The sequence below is a fragment of the Nannobrachium achirus genome, assembly GCF_963921795.1.
Source record: "Nannobrachium achirus genome assembly, chromosome: 13".
NCBI classification, from domain to species: domain Eukaryota; kingdom Metazoa; phylum Chordata; class Actinopteri; order Myctophiformes; family Myctophidae; genus Nannobrachium; species Nannobrachium achirus.
The window spans coordinates 48,056,087-48,072,520 of NC_137833.1; the positions used below are offsets into that span (position 1 = coordinate 48,056,087).

At 44.6% G+C, this 16,434-nt stretch overlaps 1 protein-coding gene across 1 annotated transcript in view; it reads left to right on the top strand.

Moving 5' to 3' along the window:
- The window catches only part of dlg5a (discs, large homolog 5a), a gene marked incomplete at both ends in the record, with an annotated part of 116,453 nt that overhangs the window by 33,718 nt on the left and 66,301 nt on the right, over positions 1-16,434 (top strand). The window contains 8 exons of the mRNA XM_080740810.1: positions 402-470; positions 3,046-3,217; positions 6,025-6,171; positions 9,402-9,585; positions 13,832-13,948; positions 14,519-14,661; positions 15,090-15,168; positions 16,282-16,401. Coding sequence (XP_080596936.1) covers positions 402-470; positions 3,046-3,217; positions 6,025-6,171; positions 9,402-9,585; positions 13,832-13,948; positions 14,519-14,661; positions 15,090-15,168; positions 16,282-16,401 — 1,031 coding nt within the window. The remainder of the gene's footprint in view (positions 1-401; positions 471-3,045; positions 3,218-6,024; positions 6,172-9,401; positions 9,586-13,831; positions 13,949-14,518; positions 14,662-15,089; positions 15,169-16,281; positions 16,402-16,434) is intronic.

Genomic DNA, 16,434 nt, shown 5'->3' on the forward strand with positions numbered 1-16,434 from the left:
CTTCACTATGTTAGTAAAACAGACCTGATTTGCAATGTACTTTGCACAGTTCTTTTTCTATCTACGACAACATTCTTCACCAAAAATATCAGATCTACAAGCTCACAACGCGTCACGTTGTGACGCGTTGTGACGCGTTGTGAGCTTGTAGATCGGCTATTTTTGGTGAACCTTTCCCCCAGAATAGGCATGCTGGGGTTCAAGTGGTTAAACGTCAAGTATAACGTTATTTTCAGTCAGTTCTGGTGGAAAGGGATATTTCTCCAATATGACATAAGATTCTAAAAAATAACAGTGTAATTCAGGGGTGCCGTGGATGAAAAAGTTATTTACAGGGGTGCCCTGAGTCAAAAAAGTGTGAAAACCTCTGCTCTAAACTGTGTCCCTCTGTGTGTTGGCAGGTTCCACATACAGCGTCCTCTCCACCATGCCCTCGGACTCAGAAAGCAGCAGTTCTCTCAGCAGTGTTGGTATGTACAACCATGAGGAAAGTAAGGACAGTATCTTCCTATAACCAGTGCGCGCTAGGGCATTCAACAAATATTCGAATATTCGAATATCAAAGTCACTATTTGACGTTGTTCACCGAAGTCGAATATTCGCTTATTTTTTTATTTTTTTATTGTTTTCTCTTTAAAAAATATATAGTTTATAAAGCTTGGCTAGATAGGAAGTCATAAGAATGAGTTGTCAATGCCCCTGGTGGATGAATTTGTTAATGATCTATACCAGGGGTTCTCAAACCTTTTTAGGCTGTGACCCCCAAAATAAACATATTTGAACTGGGGACCCCCACCCTGACAAGCACTTGGAATTGTAGGTACTGCATTTAATGTGACTCGGTTCAGCAGATAAATATTGTGAAAATAGCAGATCTACATGCTCACAACGCCTCGCAACGGTGAGCATGTAGATCTCTCAGGTACCCCCATGTAGTACCTCTGTGTACCCCTAGTTCACTACTGTAAACGGTGCACAAACATTTTGGTTACGTACCTCGGCAACGATAAGTTACTTTTGTTGTTAAAAAAAATAAAAACATTATCATTGCTATAGGAGTATTTGTTCAGTAACACAGGTCCCATACATGATAGGATATATGATAAACAAGTGAAATTGGAAGTGATGAAACTGAAACAATTAGAATTAGACCTGTATCTGGAAGATTGAAGCTGCGGTCCTCTGTAATGATTAGATGAAATTGACGAAACTGGAGAAACGGGGAGACCCCCAGTCCGTTACTGAACAAACACTCTACAGCAATGATTACTATCAAACTATTATCATAGCGCTTTACATGATTTGTTTTAATCAAAACCCTGATAAATACTAAATAGTCAAGTGTGTCTGTTCATTGAACCAAAGTATTAAGAAGAGCTTGGGACTGAATAATAACTGCATCGGATGATCCATTAGAACAAAAAGTAACAGTTTTGGACATACAAGGTTTCCACCCGGCAGTGACACTAAGGAAGTTGTTGACCCTGTTCATTCTCTCCACTGTTGACTGCAGTCCAAGTGACTCAGCGCCGGTGTTACGTAAAGGCAGCCAAAGGGCCAAATGTTGATCCAAAGATGAACATAATCCTTTGTGTTCCAGTTTGTGTCAGCAGTGGGAGAAAACCTTCCTGTCAGGACAGAAAACCACATATCTCCGTAACTTCAGATTCATACCTATCCTCTCTTAATGTTCTGATTCCTTAATGGTTCTCTTTAACGATTCCTATATTACAACTTGTAATTATATTTACTTTTTCGCTGGACCTTCAAAACAAGGTAAAATGTCAGGTTTCCATGGCAACAGCTGATTAAATCTTGAATAATCCTGGGCACCCGGAGTGTTAACGGTGACCGATAAAAAATAAATGAATAAAAAATCAACCCGTGTGTCACACCAAAAGCCCCGGACACCAATGTCTATGCAACATCAACCATGCAAATACACGTGCTGCGGTCACACATTTTAAAGGGGTGCACACACTGGACACGGGTGGCTGCGCAGCGTCGCGCCGCGATATCGATGCACGTGAAGTGCCGCGCGGTAACCCAAACTGGATGCGTCACGCTGCCACACAGCACATCCATTTCCCCCGGTGGGGAGAACCATGGGAGAACATGTTCACCGCGCGGCAAAGCTGGAAAGCAAAGCTAGAACAGTGGCGTATCGGCGCGGCAGACGCGCGTCTGATGGCGCTGGTGTGGGTTAGTTCATTTGTGGGGCCATATGTTTTGACGCGCCGCCTCCGCGCCGCCTCCGTGCCGCCTCCGCGCCGCCTCTGCGTCCAGTGTGTGTTCCCCTTTAGTGTAAGCCTTGGACACCAATGTCCGTGTAACATCCATGCATGCATGCAACTGCGACACGCTGACTTGTTCATCGGGAAACAAATGCGCCCCGTCGCGGGGGGCACCCAACAGCCTTGTATGATTGGGCCATAAAAGTGCTCGTTGGTGATTTCTCTAATCAATGAAGGCATCAAAGACAGCTACCCAGGGTTCCTGGAAATATTTTGAAATTAGAAAAATATTTTTCCAGTACTGGAAAAGTTTTGGAATTTATCAAGGGTCCTGGAAGGTCCTGGTATTGTTAATACCTCTGAAATGACAAATTAAACATGGGCCAAATTGTCAATTATTAGAGGCAGAAATTGTGAAAATAGCAGATCTACATGTAGATCTGCCATTTTCACAATAGAACCATGTTTTGCAAAATTCCTCAACTCTTAGTGCTCGTCGGGGTGCCAGGTCCCCAGTTAAAACATGATTATTTTGGTAAAAATATGTGGGAACCCTGGCTACCTGTTTGATGTATGTTAGAGAGGGGAGGAGGAGCGGGCGAATGTACTTTCCTAGTTCCCCTTTAGTACATTTTGATGCCAATACTTTTGAACTTCTACTAAAGTGAATTTTGAACATCAGACATGTTACTTGTCACAGACTATTTCTAAAACAGGGTATTGATACTTGTACTTGAGTAAAAACAAATGTGAGTACCTCTTCCACCACTGCATGGCCTCCTCCGGTAACGTTTGCTCATGATCGCTGCAGGCTCGCCTGTCAACGGCGAGGCGTCGTCGCCCACCCCGCCCCCCACCACGGCCATGAACGACAACAGCGACAACGCCATCCTGTGCCAGCTCCGCCAGGTGACCAGGGAGAGGGACGAGCTCCGCAAGCGCCTGGCACTGGCATCGCCTGGCACCACCTTCGACGACTGCAGGTACAGCACAACACTCACTCTGGCACCGCCTTCGACTACTGCAGGCATTGTACTACACTCTCACTCTGGGCCTGATCAGAATCAGCCGTGACTATACACTTTTTTCTATTTGAATCCTGAAAAGTAACAGTTTTGGACACATGAGGTTTCCACCCGACAAGTACCGACCGGTATGCTCATTGTTGTCCTTAAAGGAGCACTTTTTAACTGGTCCTCACAAATGCTCATGCGACCGAAGATCGCTGTTTACCATGAGAAACGCCACAGCTTGTGCGCGTGAGAATCCATAGAACGTAAAAGATGTGTCATCATGATGTCATCATGCTCTGTCACTGTGATGTCAGAGGAACCACTCTGCCTCTATGGGTTTGCCGCTCTGACATCACGCTCTGGCTTCACTGTGGTGTCACACTATCAGAATCCCTTATATGCCCAAATATGGAGTTCCCTGATGTCATCAATATTAATGATACCCTGTTAGAGAGATCCCTGTGATGCCAGGGGGAACAAATCCCTTTTTTGCCCATATATGGAGATCCCTGATATCCACATCCCTGATGTCCACATCACTGTGACGCGACCTCACCCTTTAGTGCGAGGTCGCTTGTCGCCCTGAGGTGTCTTACTGGTATATAAGGTTGAACAATTTTTGTGTCCGGGGTAGCTCAGTCGGTATAGCTCACGCCTTTCGACCACATAGGTCACGGGTTTGATCCCCGGCAACGCAAACTCGGGAGTAGGCTATGAGTATGGCAGTGTTTGGGGGCGTGGCATGTCGTGCGTTAAGTACTGGGAGCTGGTGGTTGAAGCCTTACAAATTCCATGCGTCCCATTGGTCGGCCAATGCTGTCATGGACAGGGATTCCATCGACTATTTTCTACTACTCTGAGACTCCCTACTAGCAAGTAGTGACTTTTAGACTCTTGGTCTTGTGTTATGTTATCAGTGATGTTTGCTTTTTCGCTGTGTCAAATTGTCAGTGCAATTTGTCACTCCAGGATGCGGGTGTGTTCAGGATGGCCCAGTAGCATCGCTCTGACAGGGATAATGTTGACTTTACCTGGGAGAGTGACACTGCTGATTGGATGTGCTCGCCGGAGCATTTCTTTATGACACACAGGTGACATGGAGAAAGCAAGGAAGACCTTTCCTTAAACACTTAAAGGGACTACACCATGAATTTTCATTTTTCCAATTGTTATGTATTTTTTTGGTGTCCCACCAGCACATTCTATCCTCACAAAGTCCTATTTCTGACCATTGTGTCTTTCTCAGTTTATAGGTAGATCTATGTAAGCAGGTCTCAGAACGGGCTATCTGATTTTAGGTCCGATTGTGACATCACTATCGGGACCTACTGCGGTGCTGAGTGGGGGTTGGGGAGGGGTGAGCACTCAGGCCTGAGAAGGAGGCAGGAGGAGCTGGGAGAGGGTTGGGGAGGGGTGGGCAGGCCTGCTGAGAAGGAGGTGGGGAGGAGAGTGGGGCCAAAACTGGCTCAATAGCAGTCCTCCCACTCAGGACAAGGTGGCGCTGCAGCTGAAAATGCTCTGAAAGAGGCAGAAATGACAGGGGCTCTGTATTCAGGAGTGGTAATTTAGCCTCAAACCTTTTGAAAAACTTCTTTTTTTTTTTTTTGGGACACAAACAATGTTATATCAATTATTTTTAAATGCATGGTGTAGAACCTTTAACACCCAAGGGGCCAAACCCGTTCAGTAACGAGATACGGCCACTGGAGGTCGCTGTGCCAAAAGGAGTTGTCTCGTTCAGGAACGAGACAAAGGGTTATCTTGGTTACATGCAGCTGCATGCATCCTGTGTTGTCTGTGAAAGACCCTGGTCCATACGTCATAACGTGGCTCGCAGAGAGACAAAATGGCGCGACTAGGCTGCATTGATTTCTATTCTATGCTGAAACATAAAAAGGGCTTTATCTATGAATAAGGTGCAAAGAACGCCAGGGAAGCAGAGATCTGCCTGTTTTCACGGCGACACTTTACCGCGATGGTCGGCCCCGGTTTGGATTTTAGTTTCGCGACGGCAGCAGCAACAGCTAGAAATGTTAGAACCTTGGCTGGGGAATACCAGTCATTTTCAACATTGAACCATATTGTTATTGTGGGTCATGTGATCAGTGACATAAGGAAGAAAACCAGTACTGTACATGTGCGTGGGGTTGCATGTTGTAAACACATGGCGTTGCATGACGAATGGTAACGGGAGGTGAAACGCGAGCTGACGGTCGGTGGGTGGGTGCGTCTCTACTAGGGCTGTCACAATTATTGAGGTATTGAGGTAATCGCAATATTTTTGCATAATCGTCATAATCGTTAACATGTTGAGAAATGTTAATATAGTTACAAACACTTTCAAAAAGTAGTGGAAATAGCAGATCTACAAGCTCACAACGTGTCGCATTGCGACGCGTTGTGAGCTTGTAGATCGGCTATTTCCACTATCAATGTTATTTTTTGATGCGACGCGCTGTAAGCTTGTAGATCGGCTATTTCCACTATCAATGTTATTTTTTTAAGTATAACATTTTCAAATATGTTAGTAATTTCTTTTTATATTTAAGTTATGTGTCATGCTTGCCATGTGCAACTTCAAAGCCTAAAAGCCAAACAGAAATGTAATTCTCAACGACAAATACACAATTACAGTAAATCGTTAATCACAATTATTTGAGTGACAATTAATCGTCATGTAAAATGTCATCGTGACAGCCCTAGTCTCTACAGACGAGGGGCACAGATTCAGGGGGCACACATTGATGCCTCACTTCCCTCCCTGTCTTCTCATGAAGGCCAAATTCCAAAAGCCCCGGCCACGACTACGAGCGGCTGAAGAGCCAGTGCATGAGGGCCATGGCAGACCTGCAGTCCCTGCAGAACCAGCACACCAAGACACTCAAGAGATGTGAGGAGGCTGTGAAGGAGGCCGACTTCTATCAGTGAGTTGTTCCTCTGTGTGTGTGTGTGTGTGTGTGTGTGTGTGTGTGTGTGTGTGTGTGTGTGTGTGTGTGTGTGTGTGTGTGTGTGTGTGTGTGTGTGTGTGTGTGTGTGTGTGTGTGTGTGTGTGTGTGTGTGTGTGTGTGTGTGTGTGTGTGTGAGTTTGTCTAGCTATACTTATGGGGACTAAACGCATGTTCACACAGTCACCTGCAGGGGACCTCTGACAGTGTGGGGACAAAATAATAGGTCCCCACAAGGGTTAGGTTTTAGGGATAGAGGTTAGTAGGGTAAGGCCACAGGACTTGCATAAAAATGAATGGAAGTCTATGTAATGTCCCCACAAGTGATGTATATACATTGTGTGTGTGTGTGTGTGTGTGTGTGTGTGTGTGTGTGTGTGTGTGTGTGTGTGTGTGTGTGTGTGTGTGTGTGTGTGTGTGTGGGGACATTTTTCATAGTCTTGAGAATACAATTTAATTTAGTTTTAGTCGTATTTTAGTCATCTGAAATGTTTTAGTTCTAGTCTAATAGCCGATATAGAAGCTCACAGCTTGTAGAACAGCTAGAGATAGGCTCTCGCCTAATGCCTAAATTGTAAATTGTATTTATGCTCATTACTAAAGCCATAGCCACTGCTGTGAGGGATGGGTATTGGTATTGTGTTACATGATGTTGCACCTGCTGCTTTTTTATCAAAGGAATAATTGGCTTTTTATGTATCGGCTTACTGCAACATGGGCCAAAATAATGGCCTGCTGTTGCAATTAACCTAATTGGAAAAGGAGGAAAAAATTATAAACATCCCTTGGAGCCAGAGCCCATTATTACAGCAATAAAAGAGAATTGCCATTACATACAAAGGTATTAAGACCTGGGGAAGGGATGCATTTATGAGATCACATCGCCTTTAGTACATGCAGACACGGGACTAAAGCGTTGAACGTCAGCAAATTTAATTAGATTTGTGTTCGTAAATACCACGAGGAAAGAAGGTTGTAAAAAAAAAAAAAAAAAAGATCAACATTTTTTACCTTGTTCAGCTAAAAAACTAAATATGATCTAAGCCATGATGACTAAAACTGAGACTAAATATACTGACAATTTCATTAAGAAATAAAAACTAGACTAAAATGTTAGGGAGGGACTGGAGGAGAAGAGATCCAGTGGAACTAAAAGACAAGTCATTTTTATGTTTGGTTGTTCGCGGCAGTGTTCATTTTGACAGCAAATTCTATTTATATTCTTTTGAATAACAAACACACCATTTATCTCTCTATAGTCATTAAACGAAACGGGTCTTTCAGATGTTTCATATTCCATCCTGATTGGCTAAGATTGGCTTCCAAAGTTTGCAAGCGTGCTCCCTTTTGAACAAAATGCCTCAAATCATGAATACAGAGGGAAAGGCTCGATATTTCTACGTGTCATTAGTTCGACTAAGGGTTAGGCTTAGATTTTAGGGTTAGGTTTAGGCTTAGTGGTCAACATTCACCCAGTTAGCATTCACCAGCGTCGGCATCAGTGGATTATGGTTTCCTCGCCTTTGTTTGTTTGTACTGCCGTTATCCACTTTTGGTGGTGCGTGGGCCTCCGTACCCACCGCTTCTTTTTATTTTTTATTTTTTTTATCCCACTATTTTGTAACCCATTTTCACCCAGTGCCAATTGCTTATGTAATCCTGGGCTCTGCTCTCCCTCTGCCGCGCCTGGGGAGACAACGGACTGACCTCATGCTTCCTTCTATGCATGAGGAGTTCAAGTTGCTTCTTTTCACCTGACAGTGGGGATTTCCCTGGTTTGGACGTAGCGCGTGGAAAGAACACGTTATTCCAACCAGTTCCTTTCCCCTCCATCAGGCGCCCCGGCTGGCCAGGGGGAGGCATTATTGAGACCAGGATTACTGCATGTTTTTGTGAGGTTATCAACCCTAGGAGACACAGGGAGAACATTCAAACTCCACACAGAAAGGCCCTATCGCCATTCGCCAACCCCACCTAGGGTGTGGGCGCTGATGATGCGGAGCCCTTATGTTTACTCAACATGATCAAAAGCTCACCGCTCACTGTTACGACATGTTTGGCACCAGCTTGTATGTTTCTATGTTTCTACTGTATTACTGTACTTATGAGGACATCAACATTTCAGAATGGATTTTTTACAATTTATTTCATATTTATTAACCGTAACCCTGAAGCCGAAAATTGCTCACGCACTTCACACGTCGCGCTGCGCCGTGTTTTTCCAAGGATAAAACGGGCTTTAACAGTTCTACTGCCAGATTTATTATTTATTTATTGGGGCTGGTGCCAGCAAAAAGCAGCTTACCTTTGCGATGTTATAGAAAAATATCTATTCATTATTTGCAAACGATTTGTTTTAATTTTTATTTATTATATGTGTACTTTAGACAATCTGGCGGCAGAGGGCAGCCTTATGCAAAGAATAGGTGTGAATTGGGCCTCTCCGCGTGCCGTCGTTCAGAGCATAGAAATGCATAATCTAGATCAGGTCCACAGAGAACAGCCAGGAAGTGAATTGGACATCATTGATGTTTACGTGTGGTGGAGATTTGAAAGCAGCGTTACGGGAGATGTTTTTACTGTACACACCCGCGCGACCCCTCATCAGCTTACAGTCATCAGACAAGGTAAAAGAACGAGCGGCCGTATTGGCAACGAGCTGGGTTCAAAATTGGGGCGAACGGGAACGTCCGAAGCGGTAGAAGAGTTAACTGCTACGCTAAACCTAACCTGTACATGCCTAGTCCTAACCACCGGCCCTAAAAATTAAAAAGGTTTGAGAACATCTAAATCAGAAGGCATTTGTACAATCCCAAAGAGATAATTTTATACATCAAACATGTGAGTCCTTTCCCCACCACTGGATAATTGTGAGCTATGGGGCTGTTAAGTATGACATCATTTTGTAGGCAGAGGAGAATTTCTGCCCCCAGTTTCCGTGAATCTTTTTACTATTTTTACTATTTACACATTTTTCTTCTCTTTGTTGTTGAAAGGAAAGTGTTAGAATTATACTTTAGTCGTTATTTTTGTCTCGGATCTGTTGAAATAGCGAGGGACAGAAAATGCTCTGGGGGCAGAGTTCTCCTCTGCCTACAAAATGATGTCACGGCTTAAAAGCCCCATAGGCTTACTCTCTCCCTCTCTCTCTCTCTCTCTCTCTCTCTCTCTCCCTCCCCCTCCCCCTCCCTCTCCCTCCCCCCATGCAGCATGCTGCACAGTGGCGTGCTGGGGGAGCAGTCCCGGCTGAAGGAGGAGCTGGAGGCGGTGAGGAGGGACAAGGGGCAGCTGCTCCTGCAGCAGAACCTCCTGCAGCAGAGCTGCCAGGAGCTGCAGCGCCTCCACAGCCAGGAGCACCAGGAGGTGCAGGACCTGCGGCTGCAGCAGCAACAGGTACACTGCAGCACAGTGGTTAGACCTGGAAAGCATCTGGGTCACTTAACTCTCCTACTGCCAGATTATTTATTTATTTATTGGGTCTGGTGCCATCAAAAAGCGGCTTACCTTTGCAACGTTATAGTAGATAGACAGACATTTATTTATTTTATTTTTTTATTTATTTTTATTGTGCAATAGTGCACTTTGGTCTGCCAGGCAGCAGAGGGCGGCGTCATGCGAGAATGAATGTGAATTTGCCTGTTATGTGTTGAAGAAGAAGACCAGTCACTGGCCACAGAGCCTTACAGCCAGAGGAAATCAACAAGGAAGTGAATTGTTCTCCGTTGATGTTAACGCATAATGGATTTTTTACACCATCACCGCGGAAAATGTGTTTACAGTACACGGCCGCGCGACCCCTCATCAGCTTACAGTCATCAGACGAACAAACCGAACGAGCGCCGTATTGGCGCAGAGGTCTCTTGAGAATTGGGGCGAACGTGAACGTTCAAAGAGTGGGGAGAGTTAAAGATGCGGTGCCATGATTGTTTCCCCCCTAAAACATGATGATCAGGTATTAGGATTATACTAGGAGGAAGATTATTTCCAAAAAAGTGCCCAGAAAGGGTTAAAATTATGTTTTTATGTGGCCTGGTATGCCTGGTTGTCAGGTGGGTGGTGACCCAGCTGAAGTTAGCCACGCCCACGGTGTTGGGTGTGTGGTAAAAGGGGAGGGGATGATTCTATGATGTCATTAAATCTGTGTTTTTCGAGGGGTATCACGTGACCGGGAAATCCGGTTCCCTCGTAGACAGCAGTGTTATGAGATTCACAAAAGTACATTTATCCCATTCATGTATAAAAGTGGCCTGTTACAAAAGCACCAATGCCCGGGATTGTTATGTTTCTGCTCTGAGTGAAAGGAAATACTATCGCAAAAATAAACAGGACATACTTGGATTACATTAACTCAGATTACGTTTATTCAGAGGCTCCGAAATAATGTAAAATAGCCGGTTTCCATGGCAATCGGCGATTACATTTTGTTTAATCTTGGGCACCCGATGATGTGTGAATTCTATAGACACATGACAAAACAGAAAAAGTACAAAACTATGAGACCACCTCTTTAAGATTTTAACCACTTCAACCATTATGTTATACAGTGATGTCATTACGTGCGCATCCCGCATCAAAAACTCATTCAAGTCGCCCAGGGACTCATTCATGTCATGGTCCTGGGGTCCCGGGGATGCGCCTCCATTGGAGTCCATGTTAAAATAATTTACCGCGTCGCGGTAAAAGAAAAACATTTTAAAATTCCACAGACACCACCATTGTTCATGGGTGAAAGCATCCTACTTTACCCTACGTTAACACAAATAAAATTCACATAGAAAGTCTTAAACAGGCGATAGAAACGTCAATGTTTTGATTCCACCGACGTCCGACGCCATTTTGCACGCCCGAATTCATTAGGGGCACATGTTTTAGTAGTTTTAGTAATTCTAAGTTCAAACATTAGCCAAATTGTAAAATAAATATAAGAAATAGGCAAACATTTTGAAAATAGCCGATCTACAAGCTCACAGGGCTCGAAAACATTGTATTGAGGACTCATAAAACTTTTCTTGGACCCATTTGAATGACCACCTGTGGGTCCCGGGACCCATTACATTGAAAACCTAGTAACATCACTGGTTATACTTTGTCTATTCAAAAATGGCAGATATACAAGCTCCTTTCCAAGCGTAATAGCAGCAGTTCTAAGTCTCTCTCGAGTGACTGACCTTCTCACCCTGTCTCTAAGGGAGATGCCAGCCACCCGTCTGAGAAAACTCATTTCGGCCGCTTGTATCCGTGACCTTATTCTCTCTGTCATGACCCACGCTTCATGACCGTAGGGGAGAGTAGGAACGAAGATTGCTCGGCAGACAGAGCTTGCCTTCTCTCTGGCTCAACTCTCTCTTCGCAACGGCGTCTTTTACTGAAGTAAAAGTATCTATACTGCAATGTAGAAATACTCTGCTACAAGTAAAAGTCCAGAATTCAAAAGTACAAAAGTCGATAGAAACCTTTTTTTTCTCCTTTTTTATATTAACCACTTGAACCCTAGGGTCCTTATTCTGAGAACTTTAGCCAAAAATAGGGCATTGTGAGCTTGTAGATCTGCTATTTTTGGCAAAGAGATTAGGTGTAGAGGGGGGAGAAAGCAGACTAAGTACAGAGTGAAAGGTCAAGTTTAAGTATTGACGATTCAAGTGGTTAAATATCTTAAAACACAAATTGACATGACTCCAAAATACACTGATGATCGATCGTGCTGTCAAACAATGAAACTATATGGAATCTATGAAAAGGTTGTGGGTGTCCCTGCTTCATCTCTCTCTAAACTAAGGGGTCCTTGGCCTGGTGTAATACGATGCGTAAGTGTTTCAGATAGAAACGGCCAAAGCAGCCAGGTCAGTGTAATACGATGTGTAACTGTTTCGGATGAAACAGCCAAAGCAGGCAGGTCAGTGCAATACGCAGTGCAGAGACTGTAGGGTGCTGGTGCACATCATCAGGATCACTGGCTGTGAGCAGAGGTCAGCCGTGACGCTGGGCAAAGAAAGACGTCATTGTGAGTGAGTGAGGCTGAGTGCATCCTCAATGACTTTACAACGTTCCCTGTAGCCCACTGCACGCACGCACACAAGCACGCGTGCTCACACGCACGTATTGACCTGTGTTTTTAACCCAGTGAGACCTGAGGACGATTCTACAAATCGTCGTTGTCGGGTGGAAACCGTGTATGTCCAAAACCGTTTGTTTTTATCATTTAAAAAATGTATTAAACTAGTGAAAACAGCCGATCTACAAGCACACAACGCCTCGCACCGTGCTTGTAGATCTGCTGTTTTCTCTACTTTTGTGCAACAGCCTTGTATGATGAAGCAACTTTGCGAGAAAAAAAAAAAAACTTACACATTTGAAACTTGGAGATACAAGGTTTCTGCTCGACAGTGATGAAATGCTTCCTTAACCAGTTGTTCTTTCATGATTTTCTTTTCAAATGTTCCAAAAATAGCAGATGTACAAGCTCCCCGCGCGGCAGGAAGTGATGCGCCGTGAGCCCCACAGAGCTTGTACATCTGCTATTTCTGAATAGCCAATACACACAAAAAGATATCTAACATGATATGGATACTTTCATGTAGGTACCAGACAGACAGGCAGACCTTCTGGAAATGTAGTGTCATCATATTGTGAAATTTGTGTGTGTTGGCATATGCCGGTGATGGAAAGTGCCCTGTGGGGTGTGTGTGCGTGTGTGTGTGTGTGTGTGTGTGTGTGTGTGTGTGTGTGTGCGTGCGTGTGTGTGCGTGTGCGTGTGTGAGCAAGGGTGATGGAAAGTGCCCTGTGGGGGGGGGGGGGGGGGGGGGGGTGTGCGCGTGTGCGTGCGTGCGTGTGCTGCAGCTAGAGCGAGGGTGCCTGGGAATGCAGTCTTACGTGTGAGTGGGTGCATTCATGGTTGTGTGTATCAATGTGATGGAACGATCCCCCTGACACGCGCACACACACGTGCACGTGTAACCCCCCCAGGGGTTGCTGGATACTGTGTATATTTCTATTTGTGTGTGTTTTCATGACTTGTTTGGTGTACCTTGACCAACATAATGAGCTAATCTGGGATAAAAGACATGTACCTTTTACTACCAAACCTGCACCCATACACACAGTGCCACTTACTGGCCATGTCTGGTACTGCTGGTTATAAATACAAACGCCATCATATTAGGGACTGACAAGGAACACTGCTATAGCTATTATTATTGGTGATAGTAGTATTATAATGATTCAAACCTTTTGAACACGTTGGGACAACCTAGTTACCCTGCAGGTAACTACCTATATGTGGTTCTTCAGTATACATCCACATTGTATGTTTAAGAAGCATTATTTATGTTCAACAAATCAACGCGAAAATTATCTAAGCCCTATTGTATTAAAAAAATATATATAGAAACGTCAAGATTTATATATCGTCTCCGTCAGGGGGAAACCGTTAAGTCCAAAACGGTTACTTTTCAGGATCCCCAAATTAAAAAATAACAAGAGTAGCAGATCTACAAGTGCTTTCGATGTTTTTGTGTGACGCTGTAGTATGATGACCTACTATAGGGTGTTCAACACAAAAAACCCAATAAGTTAAAATATGGAGACAGGCGATTTCCTATAGATTAACCATTGCACGCCTAATTGTCCTCCCCCCTGACAGGTGATGAGGGAGCGGGGCTCGTCGGAGGTGCTGAACAACATGTACGACACGGCCATGGACAAGCTGGAGGTGGTGAAGAAGGACTACGACACGCTCAGCAAGCGCTACAGCGAGAAGGTGCAGCCCAACACTTCTACCCTTTAGCTATTGTTCTAGTGCAGTGCTTCTCAGAGTGGGGTGCGGAGAGGGACCCCCAGGGGCCTTTGAGTCAGGGAGCTTCCAGGCAGGCTGGGGGGGCCCCCCAGCTAAATAACCGGTAGCTTTGAGAGGTGCACGAGTGGAACCAAAATGGACCTTTATTAACGGGTTCATTTGGTTCTTGAAATGGAAAAAAGTTTGAGAAGGGTTCCCAAACTTTTCAGGCTGCGACCCCTCCCAAGATAATCATATTTGAACTGGGGACCTAGTTTTTTTTCCGAATGCATTCAGAGGTAGTTAATGATGTCACTGATCACATGACGCCACAATCAATCTTCCAGTTCTAGGCTAACACAGAAGGGAGGAACCTTTTTCTTATTTCCACACAACAACAAAGATATATTAATGACACAGTTCAAAGTTGAAAATGAGTGGTAGCCCCCTTTAATCCATGCGTTGCTGCTGTGTCCACCTCTTTTGCACCTGTGTAAAACCTGTGCTGCTGTGACAATTAACGTCGACCAACAATGGTTGTGATTGTGTGTGAAGGTGGCCACCCACAACACGGACCTGAGCCGTCTGGAGCAGGTGGAAGAGGACAACCGGCGGCTGCAGATGCAGCTGGACGCACTGCTCAAGCAGAGAGACTCAGCCCTCCACTACCAGCAGCAGTACAACACCTCCCTGAGGAGGTGAGTGACACCTTGAGATTTGGTTCCCCTGGCATCACAGGGATCTCCATATATGGGAATAAAAGGGATTTGGTTCCCCTGACCTCACAGTAATGACAGAGTGTGATGTCAGAGCAGCAAACCCATAGACCATAAAAAAGCGTACACGGACGGACGGACACAGACATGATGTGTCTTTTGGTCACAATAATGGTCATATTTTATTTTGGCCATCATTGTCACACAAATTCAATCAATACATACCGTATTGCATACATTTTATTACAGTGGTTCTCATAATGAGTTCCAGGGACCTTCTGGGTTACTGAGGGGGTTCCTAATGGCCCCTTGCTGGTCCGTATCTTGGTGTACCTTTCGTACAAATGCACCCTTATCGGTCTTTTATTGCTTTTTGTTTAGTACTTTGGGTTCCATTTGTCCCTCCCCAGGTTCGACTCGGTGCAGCAGGAGCTGAACAAATCGTCTGCCCAGAACAAGGAGCTGCAGAGAGAGATGGAACGTCTCCAGGTACAGTAAGCCTGGAACTATTATTATTATTATTATTACCTAATGCCAGGGGGTCCCTGTCCCCGTCCCCAGAGGATTAGCATGTCCCCAGATGATTTGAATGTCCCCAGATGATTAGCTTAATGAGCAACATTGTTTTCTCACTCACAGTGAATACAACCTACAAACAATCATTTGATTACTTTTGCGTAATCGTTTCCATTCATACGGGGGAAAAAAACATAATCGGTTGAGGAATAACGGAAATACAGTAGATGATCTAAAGCTGTAAGTTCGTACAGTACGTGGGCTACTTCCGCTATTTTAGAAACTTTTTGAAAGTGTGTACTAGTAAGGCAAGACAAGCGACCTGGGCGAGGTCACGCCCCTGATGTGGACATCAGGGACGTGGACATCAGGGATCTCCATATATGGGCTTAAAAGGGATTGTTCCCCTGGCATCACATGGATCTCCATATCTCCATATATGGGCATAAAAGGGATTTGTTCCCCCTGGCACCACAGGGAGCTCTCTAACAGGGCAACATTAATATTGATGACATCAGGGAACTCCATATATGGGCATAAAAGGGATTCTGTTAGTGTGACATCACAGTGAAGCCAAAGCGTGATGTCAGAGCGTCAAACCCATAGACCGTAAAATTGTGTACACGTCTACACGGACGGACGGACACGGACAACCTGTGACATTTCTCATAGTAAACTGCGACCTTCGTTGCAATTATTTTCAAGTATATGGCCTGATTTGCATTATGTATTTATATTACTGGGTCATTTTACTTGTCATTTCTACAATCATCCCCATGTCTCCAAAGTCTGATCCAACCCTACAACCCATCCCGACTCCCTCCCCAGTCAAAGTTCAGAATTTAATGAATGTAGAATTATGTGCAGGATGTAAATTGCTGCAAATTAGGTGACTTAATTGACCCTGTGCCAATGTTGGCACCCATGCTATAGTGTGTTTAGTTTAAATGTACAGATGATAGATGTTTTGGTTATTCTACTGTTAGACTAATGACAGGTTCTCGGTTTACCCATGATTCTAGATTACTATTGCTATGCATTTGATAGCTCTGCTAAATGCTGATTGTACAACATCCGTGCCTCCAGGCGGAGGTGACGCGCTACAAGAACTTCCAGCTGAAGGCGGCCAAGGACTGTGATCAGTACAAGGAGGAGAGAGACTCCGTGTTCAACGAGTACCGTCTCATCATGAGCGAGAGGGACCAGGTCAGTGGCGTAAAGTAACCCAGTACCTTTACT